Source organism: Osmerus eperlanus, chromosome 16 (assembly GCF_963692335.1).
Source record: "Osmerus eperlanus chromosome 16, fOsmEpe2.1, whole genome shotgun sequence".
Lineage (NCBI taxonomy): Eukaryota > Metazoa > Chordata > Actinopteri > Osmeriformes > Osmeridae > Osmerus > Osmerus eperlanus.
Genome location: NC_085033.1, coordinates 5,907,007 through 5,934,003, shown reverse-complemented (window position 1 = coordinate 5,934,003; position 26,997 = coordinate 5,907,007). Strand labels below are relative to the sequence as shown.

Sequence of the window (26,997 nt, the reverse complement as noted above, 5' to 3'; positions counted from 1 at the left end):
GCATGGACTGTATGTGTGCTTTTGTAGCTGCAGGCTTTTGTTGACAAAACTTGAGTGCTCACTCTCCCTCTTTTTCTTTTCTTCACCCTCTCTCCCCTGAACACACACATCCTCTCATCCTCAGATGCCAATGGACACCTCAAGTGTGTGAGACTGTGTGGTTGTGTGATGCCTCATTCTCTTCAATAGCTTTCATCGAAATGCCTGTGCCCAGTCTTTTACATTTTGTAAATGGTGGCATCTTTGTTTCATCCTCAGAGCAGGTTTGTGAAAGGTTGAGAACAGTCTCACCTGCGTTCCAGTCCGGAGACCATCCATTGGCAAATCATAGTCCATATGGAGGAGCCAATCAGCAACTTTTTCAGTTTGCGCATACCACACCCACCTAGTCCGTTGGAAAGCGATAAAGTCTGTGAAAAAACGCAATAAAGAGATGTGTCAGGAGACATGAGAGGAGTGTGTAAGTTTAGCATGTGTTTACTCTGGGTCTCTGGACTCACTCTCTTTCGTCTGGAGAAGGCAGACAGTCAGACAGGTGGCCTGACCACTCCAGAGGCTCTTGCTTCACACACACACGCACACGCACACGCACGCACGCACACGCACGCATGCACACACATGCTGAACTGTACGTCCCAAACCCCCCTCTCAGCCCGGCTTGCCCTGTCTAGTGCTTACCTCAGCTGTCTGTGCCCTCATGGGCATGTGGGTGTTTATCTCTCCCCTCTCTCTCTCCCTCTCTCTCTCTCTCTCTCTCTCTCTCTCTCTCTCTCTCTCTCTCTCTCTCTCTCTCTCTCTCTCTCTCTCTCTCTCTCTCTCTCTCTCTCTCTCTCTCTCTCTCCTCTCTCTCTCTCTCTCTGTCTCTCTGTCTCTCTGTCTCTCTCTGTCTCTCTCTCTCCCTGTCTCTCTCTCTGTCTCTCTCCCTCTTTTTCACACACACACTCTTTCTGAATTTTAATTACATTCTCAATTCAGAAAGGTGTGTTGATTTAAAAAAAGAATGTGTATACACAATACACTGACTTCAATTTCAAATAATACCTTATGCTGGTTTCATAATACACCGAGCAAGCAGCGTATCATAAGCGATCAGAAAACAACTATCAAAGTTTAAAATCAATAAACCAAATATTGTGCTCACTAATACAGTTCTTAGCAAGTTCTGTAGCAGTGAAATATGCCTCGTGCAAAGGACCCATCCTGCACTGGGTCCTGGCAAGGACAGGAATCAATCAACAATCATTTCCAATGTCTATTACAGGGTGTGGCATTATTTCTAGGAATATTATAACTTAATATTGAAAACTCATTCATCAAATCAGTCATCCACTTGGGACCCTAATAGTGATCAGTGGAATTGGGACCAAACTCTTTACTAAGAGGATGCTGGGAAGCTCTATGTAATCCTCCCATAGAGAAGCAGACCAGCAACAACACATCTCAAAGTGGTGTTGCTGGAGGCGGTGCATTTGAATTCCAGGCTTCTTCTTATGAACTGTGTTGTATCAGTGAGATGTACTGTACGTAATCAATGGAGTCATCTCTCAGTCAAACCTACCTCAACTCCACTCGGCCCATTGTGGCTCCTTCTGTCCAAATCAGGTATATACTGCCTCCTGCTGGACACTATAAAACTGCAGTAACAACTAAGACTTCTGTCCTAAAGTTGTCAAACAGTAACTCTTTTACATTGCACCCTACAGTCTTTATCTGTTTAATCTCTCCTTGTTGTGGCTTTACTAATGATGTCGGAAGCACACATAAAAAACAAGGCCTGGGCCATAAAACCGTTTTCTCAAGTCTGACACACTTAACCCTCTCTCTCCCCCACCCTGTTTTAATGAGTGTTATGTCATGACGAGTGTGTTTCTATGTCTATGCTCTCGAGCAGGCTAGCTCTATTCATCCACAGCCAAGGTCTGCCCTGAAGGATACGTTCACAGGGAAGATAGCAGCCACTCAGATGTGTGTGTCCGCTAGTCTGAGTCTCTCTAATGGCATTTTTCCCACCGTCACTTTTCCGGTGTTTTCCCCCAGTCTTGATTATTGCCACTGAGAATGTGATAGAAGCCTGCAGCCTGTGGCCTTGGAGGGACCTTTCTGAACTGGGTGTTTGGAGAAATGTTTGTGGGGGTGGGTGGGTTTTGCAAGGCTGTATTCCTAGTTGATAACAATATGAAAGCATGTTTATACTATGATATGAGTCAGAAATCGTTTCTTGTATATTCATGATGATGGTACCATGACTGTTATGTTTACATTCATTACCCACCTTAGACCACATGGTGGCAGTGTTGGGAGTTATAGTCGATATTGCTGGAACAGAGAGATGGTTTTCTATCATAAACCTCAAGTATCACACTTACAATGACAGCTAGCTAGTTATTTTGCTCAGAGGGTCTCATCCAATTGTATTTTGTGGTTTTCCCTGACTCTGAATCACCTTAGAATCAACTAGGCCTCAATTGCCTGATGGCATCTTCCTTTACTGACAGGAAATGCTTCCTGTTGGGTGCCTGAGACTTGGGTGAAGAGTGGATGTGTGAGGTATCCGATTCATGCTACAGTATGACCTTATTCACATAAGGTCACACAGCCACACACACACAAGGATTGAGGATGACCAAAGATTGTTGACAAATATCATTGAAATGAAGGAGAGGTGAAGACACACAGAGACAGAGAGAGCGAGAGAGAGAGAGAGAGAGAGAGATAGAGAGAGAGAGAGAGAGAGAGAGAGAGTCCTGGACAGCATACTCTGTTTTGTCATCTGAACTGAATTCCTAAACCTTTTCGTCCGTGATGTGGAGGATATTGGGGGAGGGAAGAGGAGAGTGGGGCAGATGAGAGAGAGGGAGAGATGGTGATGTCTAGGGGGGGGGGGGGAGGACCCCCTGTGCAGGATGAGGACCTGTCTGTGCTCTGCCCCGAAGCCTTCTGGGAGCATGGAATGTGTAAGTGCTTGGTGGCACATGCCCATGTGGTGACCAGCTGAGTGTTTGTGTGTGTGTGTGTGTGTGTGTGTGTGTGTGTGTGTGGGGGGGGAGAGGGAGGTGGGGGGTGGTAGAAGGAGGGAGAGGTGTAGAGATATGAGGGCGGAAGGGAGAGAAACGGAGGTGAAGATAGACAAAATGGGGAGGGGAGAGAGAATGAGGGACACAGGGAGGAACAGGGAGGGGAGTGGATGAAGAGACTGAAAGCCGTCCCCTGCCTGGGCTTGTCTGTTCCATGATGACCTTGACTCAGCCTCACCCCTGTCTCTCATGTAGCCTCTTTAAATCCACTGTGGCAGAGTGCTTCTATAAGCGCATGTACTAAAACCCTCTGAGACAGTTCAAGAATAGGCGTCATCTGCCTCTGTCTCAATATTTGTGTATGACACGGTATCTAAGTATGTCTCTGTATGTGTTTACTGCTGGAATGTCATGATGTAAGAGTGTGTGTTTCTGCTGTCTAAGGGCAGACTAGTTGGACCTTATCTGTCTTATTAAATATTTGTGTTAGCGATGTTCTCTGTGTTAGCTGCTGCATGTGTTCAGTGTGTTGTGTGAGGGAACTGCTAAGCTCAGAGTGTGGGAACAGGATGGCCTTTCAGGACCGAGGAGCCTGCTCAGCACTGAGCACCCCCTGTCCAACTCATAAAAACATCTCCCCCTCCCTCTCTCGCTTTCTAGCTTTCTTTCCCCTTTTTCACTCTCTTTCTTTGCTGGCTTTCCTTTCCCCCCTTTCTTTCTTTCTTTCTTTCTTTCTTTCCCTCCCTCCCTCCCTCCCTCCCTCCCTCCCTACCTCCCTCCCTCCCTCCCTACCTCCCTCCCTCCCTCCCTACCTACCTTTTTCTTTCCTTCCTTTCCTTCTTCCCTTCTTCCTCTGTATTTCCACACCCTCTTGCTTAACCCCTCTCCCTCGCTTTCTCCTGTGAAGTATACTCCATAGCTGGCTCTACACTTGGTCTGCAGCCCTCTGACTCTGCTGCGCTGCATTCATAAAAAACCATGAGTGTTTCATGGTGTAACAGGATTAGTGCAATGGTGACAAAGATATATAGGTGTGTCTGTCTGTCTGTGTGTGTTTGTATGTTTGTGAGTGTATATGTGTCTGTGTGTACTTTCATGAAGGTTCAGTAAGGGTTCTCTTCCCCAGCTATAGTCTCAATGTATCCCCTCTGGCACGAATAACTTGCAAAGCCATTATTAGTAAGATGTGTGTGTGAATCATGGCCTAAGGGGCTTGGTGTCTAATAGGGGGTCTGGGGCAATCTGAAGTTCTGCTCGTCTAATCTATAACTCTCTATACTGTTCTGTTTGTTCCCTTCTCACAGACACACACACCCTCAGACAGTCATTATGAGCTGGGAGAGCTGGCCTGCAGGCATATCTTTATTGATGGGGCTATTTTACCTTCAGCGGAGCTGAATCACTTGACTCTTAGGAGTTCTCTTTCATACATAGCCTTTGTTCTTGTAATCATCTACCTCTCTGTCAAACACACACACACGCACATACCAGCGCACTCTTTCTCTCCTCTGTCTCTCGCAAGTGCGCACACGCACAGACACACACATACGCGCGCGTGTAATCCCCCACCCGACTCTCAGCCTGTGGTAATTGAGTCCCCCGGTGAGCTCTGAGCTCTCGTTAGCCTTACAGACTGATCTCCAGAAAGCTCCCAGGTCAGGGCAGCACCAGGAGGCTAGTATCCATCCCAGGCTACATGGACCTGGGCCTCGTCAACCTCGCCCACCCCCTCTTCCTCTCTCAACCAAGCCACGGATCTTTACCCCTTACAACCCCTCCACCCAAAAAAAACCTTAGCCTGTGTCGTGGATTGAATGGGACAATGAAGATGTAGGGCATTGAGTAATACAGGGTTGGGGAATTAAAGGTTGTCCAGGATCTGCCCCGCATCTCATGCCCCCATGCTGGTAGTTGGTGTTGGTGGATTGAAGCTGATGCTGGATCAGTGCTGTGAGCTTAGTCGTGTCCTCCGGGGTGAGTCAGGCGTGTAGTGTTGCCAGGGACGGTTTGTACGAGTCCTCCTAACTAACAAAAAGCAGTTGAAGAGGTGAGGGGGAGAATATTGGGCCCTTATTGTCAGCCGAGTGGAGGGCTTGTGAAATAAGCGGAAGGTCTTGTAATCATGCGCGCACACCTACTCTTTCTCTCTTGCACGCACACACGCAGACAAATACACAAAAACACACACACACACCCCAGAGAAACACACACACACACACATCAGCCTAACACTCCAGAACTCTCCATCCTGTCTGATGAGTGGCACATCAATACTGACATCCCCTGCCTAGCTATGCACACCGCACAGAAACACACACACTCTCACTTACAAACTCACACACACTAAAACACACTCACCCCTACACAGTCACTCGCGCATACACGCAAACCACGTCCTGTACGCACACACGTTTCAAGTGTCAGTGGAAGTCAGAAGTTCAACTATCGATTGTCTCCCTCTTGTTAAGACAAGAGTCTTATCTGTTCCTACCAAAAGCCTTGTTTGTTTTTAAGGCAGGAACGGTGAGAGAGCACTAGCTATGCGTACTACAGAGAAGGAGACAGAGAGAGAGGGAGAGAGAGAGTGGCTAGAGGGGTGGGAGAGGGAGGGAAACAGAGAAAGAGAGAGGGGTGGAGGAGAGAGAGGGTAAACGAGAGAGGGGTGGGAGAGGGAGGGAAAGAGAGAGGGGTGGAGGAGAGAGAGGGTAAACGACTCTGGATAAGAGCGTCTGCTAAATGACTAAATGTAAATGTAAAATGTAAATGTAAACGAGAGAGGGGTCGGAGAGGGAGGGAAACAGAGAAAGAGAGAGGGGTGGAGGAGAGAGAGACAGGATGAGAGAGAGAGGACGCTGGAAGCGCTGTTCCAGCATGATGAAGAGGAAGTTCAGATCTCAGATCAGTCAGATCACCAGCCAGGGGGACTCACATTCATCTGTTTCATGCATTTCACATCCATTTTTGGAGGAACGCCACATGCTCACTAGCATGTTATGCACACGCAGAAGCAAGCAGACGCGCGCACACACACACACACACACACACACACTAGAATGTTGAATTGAATGAGCAGAATCAACGTGTCAGTTGTGGATCAGTGAATGGGGAAAATGATGATAACAAGAGAAAGATGCGCAATGTGAACACTAAAAACCCTTTTTCTTGGTATTGACCAAGAAAAAGGGGGGGGAATGAAAGAAACAGAGACGGAGAAACATCATAAATGGACGTCTATCTCCTCTCTTGTGCAACGTTCTCTGTTCTCATCTCCAGAAGTGCTCCAGGTACTGGAGCACTCCAGGTACTGGAGCACTGCTCTGTTATGAGGGTATCTTCAGGGACAAGACTCTCAAAGCTTCTGCTCTATCCTCAGGTTCCTTTCAGAGGAAAAAGGCCTGGAAATACTTTGTTCATGACATTTTGATCATCTTGTGCAGTGTGCTGAGGCAACATTAGTGTTTTGGGTTTCTCGGTTGGGTAAATTGGTATGTGATTTCGAATGCAGTGTTTCTATTGTGAAGGCTTTTTTATAATATGAAAGTGATGAGTGATGTGGCAATGCTCTCTCTTTCTCTCTCTCTGTCTCTCTCTCTTTCTCTCTCTCTCTCTTTCTCTCTCTCTCTTTTCTCAGTTATACAGGCAGGGTGGTAGGAAAAGGACTTCAAGCTCAAAAGCAGAACCCAGAGGTCAAAGTTCGTAGCCCGAATCCCGTCCTGGCTGAAGTCAAGAAAAAACTGGAGGGCTTCACACAGGTAACAGCCCACAGTACATTTACAATGACACATGCACAGTCAATATCCGATGTAATATTTAGATACTGTACATGAAATTGTAGAGTTGTACTAAAAATATGACGTTGAAAGCAATCATGAATGCAAGGTTAGCAGTATTTGACACAAAACAGTGCTGAGGACTGAAGAAGCTCTTACAATGTCAATACCATGACCAAGCTCTAAGCCCTGACCTAACCCTTACCTTCCCCTGATACAGTACAAAGACTGTTTTGAGTACAAGATAATGGAAGAGAGAGAGTGTGTGAGAGAATGGAAAGATAAGAGGAAATACTATACAAAGAGAGAGAGGGAAAGAGAGGGAGTGGGAGTGAGAGTAAGGAAGAGAGAGAGAGGGAAAGAGAGAGAGAGGGAGTGAGAGTAAGGAAGAGAGAGAGAGGGAAAGAGAGGGAGAGGGAGTGAGAGTAAGGAAGAGAGAGATGGGGAAAGAGAGAGAGAGGGAGTGAGAGTAAGGAAGAGAGAGAGAGGGAAATAGAAGAAATGAAAGAATGACAAAGAAAGAGAGAGAAAGAAAGGGAGAGGGAGAGAGAGAAAGGGAGTTAGAGAGGAAGGGAGAGAGAGAGAGAGAGAGAGAGAGAGAGAGAGAGAGAGAGAGAGAGAGAGAGAGAGAGAGAGAGAGAGAGAGAGAGAGAGCAAAAGGTCAGTTATGAGAGGCAGAGATAATAGAAGCACCTTCAAAGTGACTCTGTTGTAATGCAGATGAGGATCAGACTGAAAGGACCGGGGGATAAAAGGGTCCATTCCCAAGGTCCCCGGAGGCCATTTGAGGAGACAATCGGAGACAGATTCTCTTCCCCTTTTGGCCCGCTGAGTCCTTTGTTGTGCCCCCGAAACCTTACCCTCCAACCGCACACTGGCCATCCCTGTCTTTCTCCGTTTCTTCACTAAACCCCCCCACCCTACCCTACCTCTTTCTATCCCTCATGTCCTTCTGTGTTTTCATCCCTCCCTCATTAATCTCTGATATAATCTTCCGTCGCCCCAAAACAACCTCCCTCCGTCTCGCTCTCTGGCGTTTCGTCACTCTCGACCCGACGAGCGGGCGGCTCTCTGCGGTCTTCTCGGCCACGCCTCACGCGCCTCGGTTACCTTGGGGAGCCGGCGGGCAGAGTAGTGGCTGTCTCTTCTAAGACATTTGGGGAGAACCAAATGTCTACCCCCGAGGGGGCAGGGCTCGTGGCTGTGGTGTTTGCACTCGATAGCGCAGAGAGAGTGCGGGGTCACAGACAGTGCGGGGTCACAGACAGTGCGGGGTCACAGGCAGTGCGGGGTCAGAGAGAGTGCGGGGGTCACAGACAGTGCGGGGTCACAGACAGTGCGGGGTCACAGACAGTGCGGGGTCACAGACAGTGCGGGGTCACTCACACCGTCAGACTGTTTCTTCTGCTGCTTCTCAGAATGCACTCGGCGATGATGTATACACAGCACACACACAAACACACCCGTAGATGGATATACATATTATACATTATGCAAGATGTGCATAGATTATGTGGGATGTGTGCTTCATTACCACGAAGAAGCTGATCTCTCTTCCTGGCCCGTGAGGTGATTGAACACGAAGCTGCAGAGAACACAAAGGGCTTCTGGTCCCTGCTCACGGTGACACTGGCAGTGAAATTGTGTGTGTGCATGCGACGATTACAATGCGTGCATCTGTGCATTGTGTGTGGCTGTGTAGAAGATTCTCTTCACACACACACACGTGGGTGCACACACGCACACACACAAACACACACACACACCAGGGATTGTGGAGGCGAGCTCTGAGCCGTCTAATCTTTTGACCTTTATATAAAACGCTCCATAAATGAATTGGCTTGTTAGGGGGCCCTTTGAGTATCATCCTCCTCCTCTCTCCTCCCCACGGATCCTTAAACACAGCTAATGGAGGACGGTAAAGATGTCCAACCCAGGAACGTTTGCCGGCCATCAGAAACAGCTGTGTTTGGGTGGGAACCTCCTCACAATAGTCTGACTGTCTCCTGGATGTGAGCTGTTAGTCCAGGCCCTCTTTCCAAAAATTGGCAGGCACTTTCTATGAGTGGGAGCTTATAGCGTGAGTGTGTACACACACACACACACGCGCAGACACACACACACACACACACAAACACTCGTACTGGGATCCCTGAGTTAGACTTGCCTGGCAGGTCCACAGGTGCAGTCTGTAGAGCCCACACAGTAGCCAGACCCTATCCATTCATCCCTCCATCTATCCATCCATCATCCCACTCATCCAACCATCCGTATACTTCTAACAGCCTTACAGAACAGCCCAGTGGTGGCGGAGAGACAATTTGATGGTTGATTAATATGGTGTTTTATGTAGGATCAATGAGAGATAAAGGGATGGAGGAGGGCAGGAATAAAGAGGCAGGGAAAGATGAAAGCGAGACAAAGATGGTTAAAGAGAGATATATATATATATATATATAGAGAGAGAGAAAGAAAGAGAGAGAATCAGGGCTGGACTGGGCGGTGGTGGTTTGTCTGGTTTGGTCTGGCAAACACCTAGCAGATTCTTTCCACTCGAGAAAGACTATTAGGCTGGCCTTTTGAAATGTCTACTGTTGTTGAAATGGTTGAAATGATGCCATTTGCTGCAAGGCCTTGAAGACAGATCCTCTGTCAAACGAACAGCATTCAGTCTTTGTGCAACACACTCATTATATTGCTTTTGGTATTAAGAAATCTAATAATATTTGATATTGCTTTTACTATAGACAGTTTTTTGTTGATGGTTCTGGATTAAGATTGGCCAGTATCAGAACTAGAGACAGAAGGGGTGAATGTGTTTGTGTGTATGTGAAATAAGTCTGGTCTCAATGTAGAAGGCTTTGTGTGGATAAAAATAGAGATATAAAAATAGAGGGATGGATTGAGTGAGATGAGTATACACATGCACTCTCTATTTTCCTCTCTCTCTTTCTATTACCCTCTCTTTCTCTGCAGTATATTTTCTCTTTCTTTCCTCTCTGTCTACACACCCACACAAAGGGATAAAGATGAATGGAGCTGTATGTGCACACACATACTGAACACACAAGGACACACACACACACACACACACACACACACACGCAAACACAGTCTGAATGTAGAGATCAAAGAGGACTAATGCTTAGCTTCTTGTGTCTCGCGGCCGACCTACATGCTTCGAGTCATTGTCTAAGGCAGGGAGGTGGGGGCTCACAAGCACCGTGAACTCTCTGACGCTGCACACTGCATCTCCGTCCCGCCATCTTTCTGTCACTTTAAACTAATCCTGTGTACGAGGGTTGGGCCCAGCCTTGACGTTGTTGACGGTTCGCGAGCTGCTTCTGGTCCAAAGGATGGGAGGAGAGGAGATGTGTGGGCTAGGGGGAGGCGGGCCAGCAGTATTACCAGGCCCAGTGAGACAGATGACCGATTAGGCTGTTTAAAACACCATTCACCCACGGAGCCAAAGATGATATCACTGCTGCAGTGTCTCGTTCGCTCTCCTTCTCCAACGTTGTGTCTCTCGCTCTCTCCTCCGTCTCTCTCTTTCCCTCTCTTTCGGTCTCCTCTCTCTTCAACCAACCCGACCAACCACACACACAGTCACACACAAACGCACACACACACACACGGAAAAACTGATTCTGTGATTAGTGTCTATGGTCAGGCTTCCTGAGATGCAGACAAAAATGTTGAGCAAGAGCACACACACACATTCACATACACACACACACACACACACGCACATGTAGGATATTGTAACTGTTTGTCCCGGAGACAGTGGCGTCAAGGCGGTCGAGTCTGTCTGAGAGAATGGAGAGAATGTGAGACCAGAAGGAACTAAGAGGTGGATACATCTGCAGTATTTCTTAGGGATTAGAAGTGTCACTTTTTCCCCACTTTATTCTTCACCATTCATCCTCCCCTACTCTCACTTTTTATTGGCAGGCCAAACTGGGCCCTACCCTGCTCTGATGAGGTGATGTCGCAAAATACACCCACCCACCCACCCACCCACGCACACACACACACACACACACACAAAGAGAGAAAGAGAGAGGGAGGGAGGGCTTTGCCCTCATCCCTGCTGAATACCAGTTTAAATACCAGTTTTTCTATAAAACTTGAATGCATGTCTTTAGCCCCCTGCTGTGGATTAAACACACACACAGAGTCAGCAGCTTGGTCAGTCAACCTCACCCACCCTCTAACCCCCACCTGTGCTTAAGATGGGAATTGGTTACTCTTGGCAACGTAAGCTTGCCAAAAATAGGATATACACACACACACACACACACAGAGGAATTCAATTAAACCCATGCTCCCAACCATGTTGATCATCTTCAACTAAAGAATGTTTTTGTGAGTGAGATGAGGGAGGGAGATGAGGGAGGGAGGGAGGGTAACAATGGGGGCATATTGCATATTTGTGTGGCGTTATGGCTACACTGAGAACTGTATGAGCAGAAATACCTGATTTGGCCATGGATGTCTTGGTGATTTCTTTTTAGTGAAAGGCATTTACTCTCCCTCCCCTAAATCCCAAAGCCAATATTAACCCAGTATTCCACACTGCCAAGACGCCAAGGGAGATACATGTGGGCACACAGGCAGGGGAGATACCTGTCCAAGGTATGCACTCTAACCACTGGTGTCCAGCTGGGTTATCTTTTTGTACCTTTTTTGGTTCTCTCTGAATACTAAATCCCATGATTCTGTAATGTCTTCACATGCTTTCTCGTATCAGTGCTAGGCTGACAACATTAAACATGACAAAAGTCGCCAGAAATGTCTCCTCAGTACCACATCAGAGAAGCAAACCCTGGAGGGCATGTCTCTGTCTTTGTGTCTTGTAGAGTTCACCTCTCAGAGTGGCCCTTGCAGAGCAGAGCGGATCAGGGGATTGGAGCTCTACATGCCAGGAGAAGTGTGTTGTGATTGAAAAAGCATAATAACGAACGAACGATAAAGCTGAATAGGCTGCTCTCCGCTACATTCCAATCTGTGGAGCAGAGGTGAAGGCCTTCTTCAAAACGCCTTTTGATATGGATCTACTATCTACTTTGCCTTTGGAAAGTATTCATTTGCTCCCAATTTGCTCCAGCCTTGAGAGACAATGTACGAAACTCAAATTAATTTACTAAACTCAAAACCCCATAATGCAAAGAACGGTGCACCCTCATTTTGACAAAATAACAGCTCTGATGACGGATAATGTTTGAGGAGATGGGAGAGCATACTGTATGGGGAGGCATTTGGGAACATTCCTTCACACAGAAAGTCTTCAGTTCTTCAAAGCCATTGGTTCTTGCTTGCGGAATCTCATTTTTATGGTTGGCAATGGGATTTAAGTGAGAGGACTGTGATAGCCTTTGCAACCCATGAAATCAAAGATATGCTTTGTATAGTTGTAATGCTTCACATTGGGAAGCAGGTTATGATATAATTGCTCTTTGTATGCCAAACCCACCTCTGATGTTTGTTGCCAAAAAGCTTTTTGTTTCATCAGACATAGAACCTGGTTCCAAATATTCAAATACATTCACCAAATTGTGAAGGTCAGCAAACCTGTTGTTTCATGATCATGTGTGTGTTCTCTGGCTCTGATGTTTAGCCTGGGTATCACCTCACATTTATTCCCCGGTACAAAAAGATGTGATGGATGACCTCTTTAGTTCCAAAAACTCAAATTTAAAAGTCTTTTTTTTAAAGAACTCGTATTCGAATACAACACATGTAGCATGTGTGGCCAATTCAGAATACAAACTCTCACCAGTGTAGGAAAGAATCGTGATACACGAGTTGTCTACCGTGTCAGTTGATATGGAAAAATACTTAACATCATGCTGCTACCCCAGTACAGTCTAAACAGACAATACAGACAGGTTTGGAATACTGCCACCAACGCCCCTCCCAGCAGCCTTTACGACGCCTGGGTATTTCATTCATTATTTCCTCTAATTAACACACTTTTAAAGACTGTTGCGTGGAACAGCGTTCTGTTTAATGTCTTTTGAACTGTAGGTGTTAGGTTAATCCCTGACTGTTATCTGACCCATGTGGCTTCACAAATTCATCTTCTCAAGTAGGTTTGGCCAGTGACTCATTTATATGGTTTATTGAATTAGCTAATTCATTCGGGTACTTTGCATGATCAAAGGTCAATGGGTTTATCACTGCTCCCGACAACAAACACATGGGAACTATGTGAACAGGCCATGACATACTGTGTTTAATAGACAGCCTCTATTTCTGTATCTGTTTCTCTCTTCCTTCCTCAAATTATATCTCTCCATTTCCTTTCTATATTATTTCCTACTCCCTTCATTCCTTAAAATGTTTTTCTCACTCACTCACTTCCCTTTTCTCTCTCTCTCTCTTTCAATCTTTCTCTCCGTCATCTCTCTTCTTTTCTATGTTCATTCTTCATCTCCTTAAGATCCTCTCTCATTCTCTCCCTTTCTTCCTCTCTTTCTGTCTTTCTCTCTCCTCCTTAAGTCCTCTCCCTTTTCTGTACTTTCTCCTAACCCTTCATTCCTTAAATTGCTCTTTCTTCCTTCCCCTCTCTAACCCTCTGCCATGCTAATCTGTCCGTCCTTTCCCCTCTCTAACCCTCTGCCATGCTAATCTGTCCGTCCTTTCCCCTCTCTAACCCTCTGCCATGCTAATCTGTCCGTCCTTTCCCCTCTCTAACCCTCTTTTCTTCCATCCCTTAAATCCCCCTTTCTGTTCTGTCCCACATGGTCTCTTCTCTTTCGTTGAAAGTGATTCAAACACAATATGACAAATATGAATGTAAAAGCCTATACATAATATACGATTTTCAGCCTGATTTTCGTTATTTCATTATTATTCTATAAGCATATACAAATATAATAATACATTAACTAAAAAATGTACCCAATTCTATAAGCATCGCTTAACTTTTACAGTGATGGGAATTGTGTGTCATTGTCAACCCTGATTTAATACTTCTAAATGTCCCAGATTGGCAGAGAAAGAGCCTCAATGATGTTGCAGTCAAGGACGAGACTGTCTGCGATTGGGCCATTTCTTAAGCACGGTCACCTGTGCCCTCAATTGACGTTGTTCATTCTAATGAATGTGTTATATGCATATGTGTGTATATGTATGGTGTGTGCACTTGCTTGCACTCAGGTCTGAATACCCTCTGATGCAAAATGGTGAAGCACAGTTAGAACCTTTGTTCTCGTTTTTTGATTGCATCTGGAACATCTCCACATCCACACCACAGCGACTGAGCCATAGCAGAGCTCTTTGATAATAGAAGACTCTTCCTTAAAGGACCAGCAGGAGGGCCAATTAGGAGGCCACATGCTGGCAGCAACGGGTCAGTGAAATCACTGATAGGATGGGCAGTTTCTCAAATTGTGGGGAGCAGTTTTGTTCCTTTTGAGCCAGGCTGCCAGCAGGATTCTCATCCAGAACCCTGGTCATGGTTTGTACGAGTTACCAGACGGTCAAGCTGATGAGGGAAGCATAAGGAAGAGATTAAAGAGGGACTTGGGGTTCTCCAACTTTCTGTCTTTACACAGAATTTAACAGATGATTATGGATCATTTCTCATTCTGCCAAACTTGGGACTGTTCGCATATTTTCTCACCAGTAATCAAGTTTCACAGTAAAATGCATTTTGTCTCAGCCTTGGTTTAATAAAATAATTCTGCGAGGGGACCTATTTCTTCCTTCTCTTCCTATTAAGCCCTCTTTTTAATCGTTCGGTTGCGCTTCGGCGCTCCATGCCACGATCCAAGGCCCACGCCCCCTCTCTCTGTCACCCACTCTCCTGACTCCCTGAGCCCCGCTCCCCCTGCCAGATGATCATTTGGCATCACCTTGCAGCGTGCTTGTTGACATTGGTTCTGATGGATGTGGCGTCGAGCCATGGGAAATAATGCCACGGAAAGGCAAGCAGACCAGGCAGCAGATAACGATCATCTGTTGTTTTACATAAGGGCCCTCAAGGCTCTGACGGAAGGGGGGGCGGGGGGGGGGGGGGGGCGGTCACCAAAAGTTCCCAACCCTGACGCAATGGAGGGGGGGGAATGCTAATACACAAATGTCAAACACTTGAAATGGTTTATGCTATAAACCTTCTACTTTATAGCTTTGAGGGGATTAATTTGAATTCAGTTTGTGTTTTTCTGGCTCTTTTGTGTGTGTAAGAGGCCAGCAAGGACATTTGACATGCTTTACTCCTTCCTAAGTGAACCCCCCCCCCCCCCTCCCTTCTGTAGACAACTTGTCAGCTCTCCAGACAGTCTAGGATGGAGAGCAATTCGGAGGCATGTGTTGTTTTGCGGTTCGAACAATACAGAGGTCGGTGTTGATATTGATGTTGTTGTGTGTGTGTGTTTTCCAGGAGATCCAGGAGAGAATGCCAGGGCTGGGGGAGAGGGAGACATGGGGGGACCTGGGGAGCGGGGAGATTGAGGAAGGCAGCGGAGACTGTGATGATGAGGATGGGTGCCAGGGATCAGGAGACCATGCTGACAGAACCGGTGAGTAACACCCGAACAACTCTACACAAATCAACTCTGATCATCACCTTGCTGTTTTCACTGCCATACTGGTACACACAGACACATACTGGTAGGAAACCCTCATGCTCTCCCCTGGTGCTAAGGAGGAGTCAGGTACAGGTGGAGAGACAGACAGACAGCTGTGAGACACTGTGCATTTGAACACGTACGCCGTTGGTAAATACTTCTCTACCACACACAAATCCAAGGCAGGCTACATTACAGCACCTAATGTGTTTGAATAGAAGACACAGGCTCCACCCTGGCTCTGTGTGCTGTCCGGCAGCTGAGAAGCACTGTTTCAGCAGCATGCAGCAGAAAAGCTGTCGGCACAACCAAGCCAATATACTAATCGATAGCTATTACATTTCCAGTTACACCCTGCTGGCTCCCTCTCTCCTATGTTTGACCACACATACACATTCTCACACACATACACATTCTCACACACATACACATTCTCACACACATACACATTCTCACACACATACACATTCTCACACACATACACGTACACACACACACAACAGCAGAAGAAACATAACACAGTCACAGTTTATTAAATCAAATCTATAAGGCTAAAACGTGTATTTGTGTGTGTGTGTTGTGCTGCACAGTTGGTGTCCTCAGCAGATCTTAAGTATGTCTGTGTGTGTGTGTGGGGGGGGGGGATCTTCCCCTTATCTGAGATTCCTCATTTCTGAGCTACTTCACTAATATCCTCCTCTCTCCCAAATTGAAATAGCTTTATTGTCTTTCAGTACTATCTGCAAGTAAGTATTGGCAAAGCAACACAAAAATAATAGTAACAACTTTTATTATTATAATACATATACATATAAGAACTTAAATAACATGTTTCTATATCAAGCAGTAATATTACTGGTATTTTGGTACATGTTTTCATGTACCAAACTTTCAACTTGCTCATTCTCTATATTCCTTGTTCTCTTTCTTGCTCAATCCAATGAAGCTTTATCATGCTTTATTGGCATGATAAAGCGTATCATACTTTTAATTATGTTGAACTTGATTTACACACAGACACGTTTTATTACGAGTTACGAAAGACTGATTCAAGCAATATATCGAAGCAACAGGCCCCGCAGAATGCAAGTCTTTGCACAGTGGACCAACATAGCAACAGTTGTCTAACACATGTCAAACCGGTCAACAAACACAAACAAGGCAACCAACATTGCATTGGTAGAGTGCATTGGTAAAGTTAGGATTGTGGTGGTGATTCAAATTTTCCCAAACTAACTCACAACACGTTACGTCCTCTTTCTTACATTTACATTTAGCAGACGCTCTTATCCAGAGTGACTTACAGTAAGTACAGGGACATTCCCCCGAGGCAAGTAGGGTGAAGTGCCTTGCCCAAGTACGCAACGTCATTTATGCATGGCTGGGAATCGAACCTGCTGATAACTAGCCCGATTCCCTAACCGCTCAGCCAGCTGACTCCCTTCTTCACTGTATTTAATTTGTATTACTTGCGATGACATGACATGTAATTAAACCTAATCAAATGAGGCACTGTAACGAAAACAGTCATCTTAAATCCACCCTACAAGGGCGTGGCAGAAGGATTCAAAAGAAAAGTCCCAAAATGATGCTTTATGAATTTCCCATCCAGTGTTTAATGAAGAGTCTCTACTCCCCTCCACCTTTGTGCTCAGGGATATTAGTGTGTGCTGTATCTTGTCTTCATCTGGTCATGAGCCACCATCACTCTGCTAACACTGCCGGAGGGCTGAATACAGTCAGTAATTAAGCTTAACGAGCAGTACAGTATGTACACTTCCAGAGGGTTGAGGGAGACAGAACATATCCTACTGCAGAGTGTTTATACCGGTCATGAACTCGGTTATGAAGATAGCCTGTGAAGCACTGCATTTGCCTGATTATAAAAAAACAGGCATTCCTTACAGCTCCATCTCCTCAGGGGCAATGGACACACTTTCAACAATATCTAACCTTTAGGAATCTGACATGAAATGTACAGGGCTGGCTAGTTTCTTTGTGTGTCTTCCAGCTAGCCCTAAGCTAGGTAGCTATACGTCTGAGCCTGTTCCTCTGAGACCGGGCCCTGTCTGTCTTCAAACCTCTTCAAAGGCAGACTTATCAGGGATAAATCATGTTTTCAAAGTACTTAAAATTGATTATTTTTTTGATGAAATCCAACAGTAGGGCTTCCTTTCTGAAATTCTGAAAGGAGAACACTGGAATGTAGAAGATATTAGGTTTGTGTTGCCTCTGAACGCTTATATTGCTGTTTGCCCCAGCATAAGGCGAATATGTTATTTCTGTATTTCTCCCTTGCTGGCCCTGACAGCCCACCACTGCGTTACTGGCAGGCCAGCTCAAATAGAAATGTAATATTATCTCACGGGCAAAATATAATTACACCACGGGCCAGATTTGGTGAAGGGGAGTAGAGACTCATCACAGAGTTTGACACCCCTGTTCTACACCAATAACAGCACTTAGATGTATTCTTATAAACATGTCTAGTTGTTCGTCGGCATCTCACAGTCAAACGCACACTGGAAGAGGAGGACTTGAGATCTTTCCTGAAAAGCAGACAAGAGAGCAGGAGAAAGAGAGCAGGATTTGAGCAGGTTTAGAAGAATGGAGTACCAGGGGAGAGGGGAGAGGGTTGTTAGACCCATCCCAGGCTGGCAGACCCATCCTGGGCCCGTGGGGCCGGCTGGCCTGCAGATGTCTGGATCCCGTTGCGGATATTACCTTCGGGACTGTAATTTCCCCTGGCCTTTCATCTGGGGCTCAGAGGGCTGAAGACGAGTTCTGCAGACCAGGACAGAGAGGGAGATGGGGTGGAGGGATCACTGACGGTTTGGCTGAGGTCCTGGCCGGGTGGCTGGGGCCAGGGTTGGGGCTGGGGCTGAGACCAGGGGCTGGAGCTGAGGCTTGGGCCTGGGTTGGGGCTGGGGCTGAGACCAGGGGCTGGAGCTGAGGCTGGGGCCTGGGTTGGGGCTGGGGCTGAGACCAGGGGCTGGAGCTGAGGCTGGGGCCTGGGTTGGGGCTGGGGCTGAGACCAGGGGCTGGAGCTGAGGCTGGGGCCTGGGTTGGGGCTGGGGCTGAGACCAGGGGCTGGAGCTGAGGCTGGGGCCTGGGGCTTTTAGGATTGTAGGGTGAGTTTTATGTAACATTTTACAGGCTTCCATAATCTGTACTAACAAGGTGGCTAATACTAACAGGAGATAACATCGTACAAAGTGCATCTTAAACTAACTAAATGTTTGGTTACTCTTTATTACAGACTACAAACAAATCACAAAATACAACTGAATGAACTCAACATAAAAAAACAACTGGCAAAGTTGTTATTCAATCAACTTTGCGAGCAAATTGTTTAAAGAACTCTTAAGCTCTTAAAAGCCCGTCTGTTGGCAAGGCCACATTAAGTTGACTGTTGAGTGGCTATTGTGAACTGATTCGGATTGGAGGAAAAATTTGCCTTCACCAAACTGTAATAGTTAATTTAACTAAGTGGATCAAACTGTCTTGACCAAAAACTGTTTGTGCAGCGTATTGCGTGGCTAACATGCGCAGTCTTTTTGCTCCCCCCCATCCTGGATCTCGAACAGGCCTCTGTCCTGGCTGATCTCATACCCCTGTGGCTTATATAGCTCTTTTACAGCTCTGTGAGAGAGCATTAGCTGTGAGGACTCCCTGGGTGCATGGCCATCAGAGAGGTTTTCACCATCATTTACCTCCCAAAGCAGATCAGCGAGAGAAGCTTTCCTCCCCGCATGCAAGCCCCTACACACACGCACAAACAATCACACACACACACACACACACACACACAGTGCTAAGGTGTCTTTGAGTTCAGAGGTATTCCGAGAATTTGCCATGAAAATCTTTCATTGTTGGCCACACAAAACTAATTAGATTAGATTTAGCATTATCTACAGCCAGGCCTCTGCAGTAGACACGTGTTTGTATGTGTAGGGGGTGGGGCTCCTGGAAACGGTGTGCTGTTTATCTAGAGTCGTTTGCCTGATCACTACATCCCCCCCCCCCCCCCAGAGCCTGGATGTTCATGATAACACAGAGAGAGGCATTCCCGCTGTAATACAGCACTAAGCAAATAGGGCAGCATTCCACTGATATTGAAGCATGCATGGCGAGGATATAAGAGAGATGAGGCCGTTCTACCTGGAGTTTTGCTAGAGGGAGATAATGCAGGAGCGTGAAGAGGAGAGGAGGGGAGGAGAAGAGGGGAGGGGAGAGGAGAGGAGCGTGAAGAGGAGGGGAGGAGAGGAGAGGAGAGGAGAGGAGAGGAGGGAGGAGAGGAGAGGAGGGAGGAGAGGAGAGGACAGGAGGAGAGGAGGGGGGAGAGGAGAGGAGGGGAGGAGAGGAGGGGGGAGAGGAGAGGAGAGGAGGGGGGAGAGGAGAGGAGGGGGGAGAGGAGGGGAGGGGAGGGGAAGGGAGGGGAGGGGGGGAGAGGAGAGGAGAGGAGGGGGGAGAGGAGAGAAGGAGAGGAGAGGAGGGGGGAGAGGAGAGGAGAGGAGGGGGGAGAGGAGAGGCTGAGTCTGGAGGGACTGAGTGCACTCTGTAGTACCTGTTAACCTTTGTAGATCCCACAGTCCCTATTTTCTTCTGGAGTTACATGCAATTCTGGGACATTGTTTTGTTTAGAGTCTGATTATAAACAATCTAAACGCCCATCATCAGTCCCCAGGTGTGTGTGTGTGTGGGGGGGGGGTTGAAAAATGATTTACCTCTGTATCCTTCACGCTTGTCCTGCACCGTTCCTGCAGCTATACACCTGCATCTGGTGTGTGTGTGTGTGCATGTGGGTGAGTGGGAGGGGTATGTGTGTGTGTGTGTGTGTGTGTGTGTGTGTGTGTGTGTAACTGTGTGTAGCTGATCTTCATCACTTTATCACTTCAAAATGAGTCCTCCTGTTACAGTGAGAGGTGTGAAAACCATTGTGTGTGTGACTCCTCTGTTCCCCTGAGAGCCAGTGCGTTCCATCATGAAGCCTTGTCACATCAACTGGTGGAGGTCACTGTCCTCCCATGGGCCTTGGCTCAGCTGCACTGTGTGTGTCTGTGTGTGCCTGTGTGTGCGTGCGTGCGTGTGTGTGTGTGTGTGTGTGTGTGTGTGTGTGTGCGAGCGAGCGCATGCGTGCATGAACAGAGGGGAGTAATAGTTCATCAAGCCAGTGAAAGTGAGGGAGCGTATTCTCTTTCCCAGATTCCATTGCACGGGTCTCTGCTTAATTGTTGCCAAGTCAGCGCCGGTTGCTAGGCTACTTGTATGGCAGGTTGTGTACAGAACAGGGGTGAGGATGGGGTGAGGGTGGGGGTGGGGGGGTACAAACAGACTATGTGAACATGCCCTGACTTATTTAAAACCCTCCATCTTTTTCTGTCTTTCTCTTTCTTTCTCTCTCGTTCTTAGATTTTCCCTCTCCCAGAAGTAACACTCTATACTGTAACACATACAGTATACAGTGATTACCAAATAATAACACAAGTTAATAAAGAGATTAACATAAATAGGTTGATGGAAAAGATTCCATCAACCTGTTCCATGTGCTGACAAGGATCCCATCTCTTATACCTTTCATCCCCTGGTACCATGATTTCATATACCTTCCTTTTTCAATTTCAACAAGTTGACCTACATGACCTGACCCTTCTCTTTCGATGTGTGGCTCATATTTTACATGAGCCTTTTCTTTCTTTCCCATATTGAATATTGTCATAGTCTCTCTCTCTCTCTCTCTCTCTCTCTTCACATTTAGAATATAAGGTTTTTGACATAGAAAGGTGCTAACGCGTTCATTCAATGGAAATGAATTGCATAGAAGAATATTCAACAGTTTTAGATGTGCAACTTAGCGCCTGTACTCATTTTTTATGAACAGAAGAATATTCAACAGTTGTTAGGGTGCACAACTTAGCGCCTGTACTCATTTTTTATTGAACAGTACTTTGTTCTTGCATGAAAAGCATTACGTGGTTACCGTTAAAAGCTCATGAATATGATTTACTAAACAATATTAAAACCAACGGTTAACGTTCTATCCACCATTGGCCCACAGACATGTTTTAACATTTGATGAAGTGAAAAATGATATTCAAATTAATTTTTTACTCTAAATGAATACATTACACATTTTAATCTCTTCTTTTTTTTGACTTTTTCATTCAGACGGTTACACTGTTTGTGGGGCTGCCTCAGTTTTAGATGGATCCAGTCAAGGATTTATACCAACATCTTGTGTACTTTTCAGAGACATGCATCGACCTCAGACATCGATACTATCAGAATCCATTGTCTGTGTTAACTGTACATGTGCATACTGTCAACATGATCTCTCCTCTCTCTCTCTCTCTCTCTCTCTCTCTCTCTCTCTCTCTCTCTCTCTCTCTCTCTCTCTCTCTCTCTCTCTCTCTCTCTCTCTCTCTCTCTCTCTCTCTCTCTCTCTCTCTCTCTCTCTCTCTCTCTCTCTCTTCTCTCTGTGTCTCTCTCTCTCTCTGTCTGTCTCTCTCTCTCTCTCTCTCTCTGTGTGTCTCTCTCTGTCTGTCTCTCTCTCTCTCTCTCTCTCTGTGTCTGTGTCTCTCTCTGTGTTTCTCTCTCTCTGTCTCTCTCTCTGTGTCTTCCACTCTCAAGAAGAAAGAGAGAGGATGAGATAGACGGCGGAGGAGATCAGAGGAGTGGTGTGTTGTTGTTGTGATTGGGGTGGCGTGGCGGCGTGGTGGGGAGGGGAGGGTGGAGCAGGAGGGCTGGAGAGAGGAGGAGAACACCAAGAGGCCCGCTGCCATTCGCTGCTTCCAGGAAGCCCAGGCCTGTGTGAGCCATCTGACCGCAGGAGGACCCTCTCTCTGTTTGACTTACCGCCTCACTCTCCAAAGTCTACAGGAAGAAAGACGATCCCTCTGTCCCTGAGAGAGACGCGGCACTGTGCGACAGCACGATCGGGGCTGGACCAGAAGAGGACAGCTCACGCCCTCTTGCACATGTGACTTTTACTCCTGAGTGGCGTTGAAGGATGCTGAAACGGCAGCGTCGTATCGACTAGAGAATTAAGAGCTAGCTTAGCTTCTCTGGCTGCTGGTCAGCCGGCCCTCCGACGGGGGTTGACTCCTAGCTCTTGACTTTGACCCTTGTATGTGTGTGCACGGATCAATCGGTGCTTTCAGGGTCAAAGGTCACATCCTAAATCAGATATGCACCTGAGTTTGCTGAGACCGAGGGAGAGGGAATAGAGAGAGAAAAGATAAAAGGCTGAAAGAGAGCAAGAAAGAGAGAGAGAAAGGAGAGAGACACTGGACACCGTCTGTACATAAGATGACTCATACTCAGCGTGGTTTGTTACCTACGGCTGAAACCTATAAACAGAGTAACCACTCCAAATGTCTAAGTAGAACAGAACAGAGTACAATATAATAGAGTGTCTCGACTCATGTTAACAGTAGACCCCTATTCTAGAGCCTTGCTAAGCCCCGGTACACAGTAGCTCCATTCCTGACTCTTCCGGATTCTGCAGAATCCCTGGCTGCCCTTCTCTGCAAACTCCCATGTGACATTCCCTCACCCCCCCCCGCTCCCCCCCCCCCCCCTCTGCTTCTCCCAAACCAGAACCTTCCACCATAGGCTATGTGTGCATATGTTTTTACAGTACAGTGTGTGGGTGTGGATGTGTCTGTACTTAATGTGTGCCAACACACAAAGTGATAGAATAGGAATCTTATCAGGGGAGAGAGAGAGAGAGATTCTTTGCCCTCCACAAGCAAAGGCAGGATTTAGAAGTTCTGCAGCAGTGTGGAAGTGCAGTCCCTGCCAGAGGGGGAGGCAGAGACTGAGGGGAGCTGGGCAACTCGTCTTCTCTCTGGTTGCCAAGAGAAGCAGATGCCACATTCTCCTTCTCAGATGTTTTCCAAAACCCTGGTCGATTGTTTTCCAGTCCAGAGCCATGTGTGTGGGTCCAGCTGTAAGCTGAGCTGACTGGACTGTGAGCAGGCAGGCAGGCAGGCAGGCAGCTGCTGGTTCTCTGTATTCAGGAATGAGCATGGCACATCAAGCCATACAGTCTTGACCATCTGGACTGGCTTGAGGATTGGGGACATATTGTTTGGGTCACTTGGGTCAACACATACACGCAAACACATGCCACACACACACTAACTATAGAGTTCGATGTTTCAATGTTTATCCAGACTGAAGGTTTTACTCCTATTGGGGTTTTCGTCACAATTTTCTTATTATCCTACGACATAAACCAAGGACTTTTATGGACAAACATATTTTACTTCTTCAAAAGATCCTTCCCCCTACCCTTTTCACACCATCTCCACAGTCTGTACTCAGGTCTGGGCTCACCTTAGCCTCTGGGCTCGTGATATCTGAGGGCTGTCGCAGTGTTCATCACAAACTGCAGAACGTCTGAAAATCTTTCTTTGGTGTGTTAAGTGCTTTCCTGGAGTTCCAAAGTGGTGACGTAAACCAATAAAATGTTGGATCACAAATGTGTTTCCATCTGAGTCTAGGATTGTGCTAGAAGGACCGGTGTTTAGAAGTGGGAAGGGAAAGGTTTGTGAAGGGCGGAAAGAGTGTTTGTTTGATGCTCCAACCCTTGATGTTCTAGACACATACTTACCAACCAGGGATCTTCTAGAGCCACGACCCATCTTCCCAGCCACATTCTACACACACACGCACACACACACACACACATACCACATACACACACGTACACCTGCACACGCACGTCTTATGTGCGTGCCTTCCTTAGCTCCATCATCCCCATGACGTTGAAGTCTACCGTGGTGGGTCGTCACAGCCCTGAGGGGCAGATGACCGGTTCTCCACCGCTTTCCTCTCTGCCTCTGGACAAATGGGCTCCTCCTTTTCTTCTCCTCCTTTCATCCTGTCTTCCCTACTACCTCCCAGAGCGACTGTGTGTGGCTTCAGGCAGGAGTTCGGAACCGGAGAACTACGGTATATGAGATTCAAGTGTGCACTGTTGTTAGTCACTGTCATAATGTGGATATGCAATGCTATGGGGCTATGATATTTATGCTGTGTTGTCATATGATCCAGGTCTCTGTGAGGTGAATTACATTTTCGTTCTGTAATCTCCACTTTCCTAGCCCAGCAGAAACAGAGAGTGATGATGCCTTTACAGTAGTATGCTGTTTGCCAGATGAAATACGAGATAAAAAACGGTTCCCAGATTTATAAGAACTCACATTATTCTTGCCATTTCACTTCATTGCACGTAGTTAGTCTTGCTTAACACCATGGAAAACACCGTCGCTCAAAACCGATTACTCAACGCATTTGAAAGGAAATCGAATGCTACTTGACCTTGGGTCTGTGAGTTTGTCAGACTTTATGATGCGTGCGTTTGTGTGTGTGGAGGCGTGGTGTGTATGTGGCGGTTTCAATTGTCTGATTCTTTTGATGTGTTTGTGAGGCAGCCCTTGGCGACCCAAATCCAACTTTGAGAGGAATTCACAATTTCCTCTGTCTGACAGTCTCAGCAGTCTGATTCGACTCAGCTGCAGAAGCTCTCAGTCAAAGTCTGGTTATGTCAGTGGTTCTGAGGAATGACTTGGTCATGTCCGAGGGTTCTGTATTTACCGTTCTCTCTCTGTCCCCCTCTCTCCTTCTCTCTCTCTTCCTCTCTATCCACCATTCTTTGTGTCTCTCCCCTCTCATTCTCTCTCTCTCTCTCTATCTTCTCTTTATCTGCTCGTTCTCTCCATCTCTCTCCTCGATAATGGTATGAAAGTAGCCATATAGAATTTAAAAAGTTGGAAAAATTGGATAATTTTCCGACTGTTCTGGTCAGATTCAGATGTTGTGTGTATACTGGAAATAGAGTAGACCCCTCTTTATATCCAGAGATCTTATTGGGATTCAGAGGTCTTATTGGGATTTTTATTTTTGTTTGAATTGTTTATCACTTGTATTATTGTTTTTATTGATTTTATGTAAAGCACCTTGAGCTGCAATTCTTGTATGAAATGTGCTATATAAATAAAGTCTTACTTACTTACTTACTTATATGTTACCATAGCAACGTTCCCAACATACAGACTGCACCTCTCTGTCACGACACCTGGCAATACAATCAACACTCAAACTATGACAAAACACCTCCAGAACCTGTTGCCTTTTGTTAACAAGACATGGATGAGCAATAGGCTGAGGATGAAAAGAGTTTCGACATTGCTCTGTCCTGTCAGAACACTTACCTGACAGAGAGAAGCGCTCTGCTGATTATTTGACAGCTTATCAGTTGTTTTTACGTTGTTTGGTCACATAGAGGCACACCCTGTGTTTTTATAGCTGGGATTTTATGAACTGGGAAGATGTTACAAAACGATCTGTTAGCCATGAACACAAGAGTAATGCCTGGGTTCTCACTTTAATGAAAAAGAAAGCTTATCTTATAAAATGTATACACACAAACACACAAAAAAACTACTGACACACCATCCAGGACTATGAACATCTTTGATGATTGTGGAATGTGTAGAACAAGCCTACTTACTGGCAAGGAGATCAAACACAGCTAGATCAAACCGGAGTGGGAAACATTCTCCAGTTCGGTATGTAGGGATACAAGTGGATTCCGTTTTTTTTTGCTTCTTAGACAGCTTGAATGGCTTCAGAGAGGAAACTTGGGTTGCAGCATACAAGACATTGCACATAACACACACACACACACACAGGAGCCGGTATTCAACCAACGCAGTAACAAAAGTACAAGTTAGAAAAGGACATGTGCAATGCATCTAGTTATATAGCTTAGTATGTTGTTATTGGGGTGCTGTACTGTGTCTGGTACATGTGAATGCTGTATGTGTTTGTTTCATAGTAAGAATATTTGTCATTTGGCCAGAGATGATTTTTTAGCAGTTGTGGTCATCATTGGTGTAATGGTGTCTAATTAGTATATTGAAACTGTTTTTTTCCAGTAGCTTTATGTCCAGATGTAACTCATTTCCATAGAAATGGTGACACCAATCTCATGGCAGATAAATGATGTCTTTGTCTATTGTGTTTCGAACAGAAAGAGAATAGAATCTCAGCTTTCTCTCTCGGTCTCCTCCTCTCCTCACCCCTGTCTCTCTCTCTCTCTCTCTTTCTCTCTCGTACACACACACACCAATGTACAAAGGCACACACTGAAATAATGCGCATTTGAAACACAGACCGAGAAAAAACAAAGTCCATCACATCCATCACAGTCTCTGCTGCACAAGAGTGGGACAGGAAAACTCACCCTCGGCAAGACATCCGAAAGTGGAAGCATTTCCGAGGAAGTGAGATATTGACAGCTGGTTACAGTGTAGATCAATAGTATCATGGTCAATGTTATGTATGTCAATATTTTTTGCCGTCTGTTCACACATAACACGGGGCAATGTGTGCGTGTGGCTTTTCACATGTACGTCAGGATGCACGCACACGCCAGGCTGCTGCAGGTCGTCACAGGCGCGCCAGCATTTGTAGCAGTCACAGCTTTAAGATGGCTTCGACACACGGCTTAACTCTTCAGCGTGACCACGTTTATGACCTGATAGCTTTCCCAGCCTACCCTTGGAAAGGCGTAGGCCGGGAGAGAGAGAGAGAGAGAGAGGGGAGAGAAAGGAGAAAGGTGGCAAGGTG

At 46.3% G+C, this 26,997-nt stretch overlaps 1 protein-coding gene across 2 annotated transcripts in view; it reads left to right on the top strand.

Moving 5' to 3' along the window:
- The window catches only part of LOC134036635 (glypican-5-like), a 66,672-nt gene that overhangs the window by 37,131 nt on the left and 2,544 nt on the right, over positions 1-26,997 (top strand). For both annotated transcript variants that reach the window (XM_062481637.1, XM_062481636.1), the window contains 2 exons: positions 6,646-6,766; positions 15,171-15,309. In XM_062481637.1, the coding sequence (XP_062337621.1) occupies positions 6,646-6,766; positions 15,171-15,309 (260 nt within the window). The remainder of the gene's footprint in view (positions 1-6,645; positions 6,767-15,170; positions 15,310-26,997) is intronic.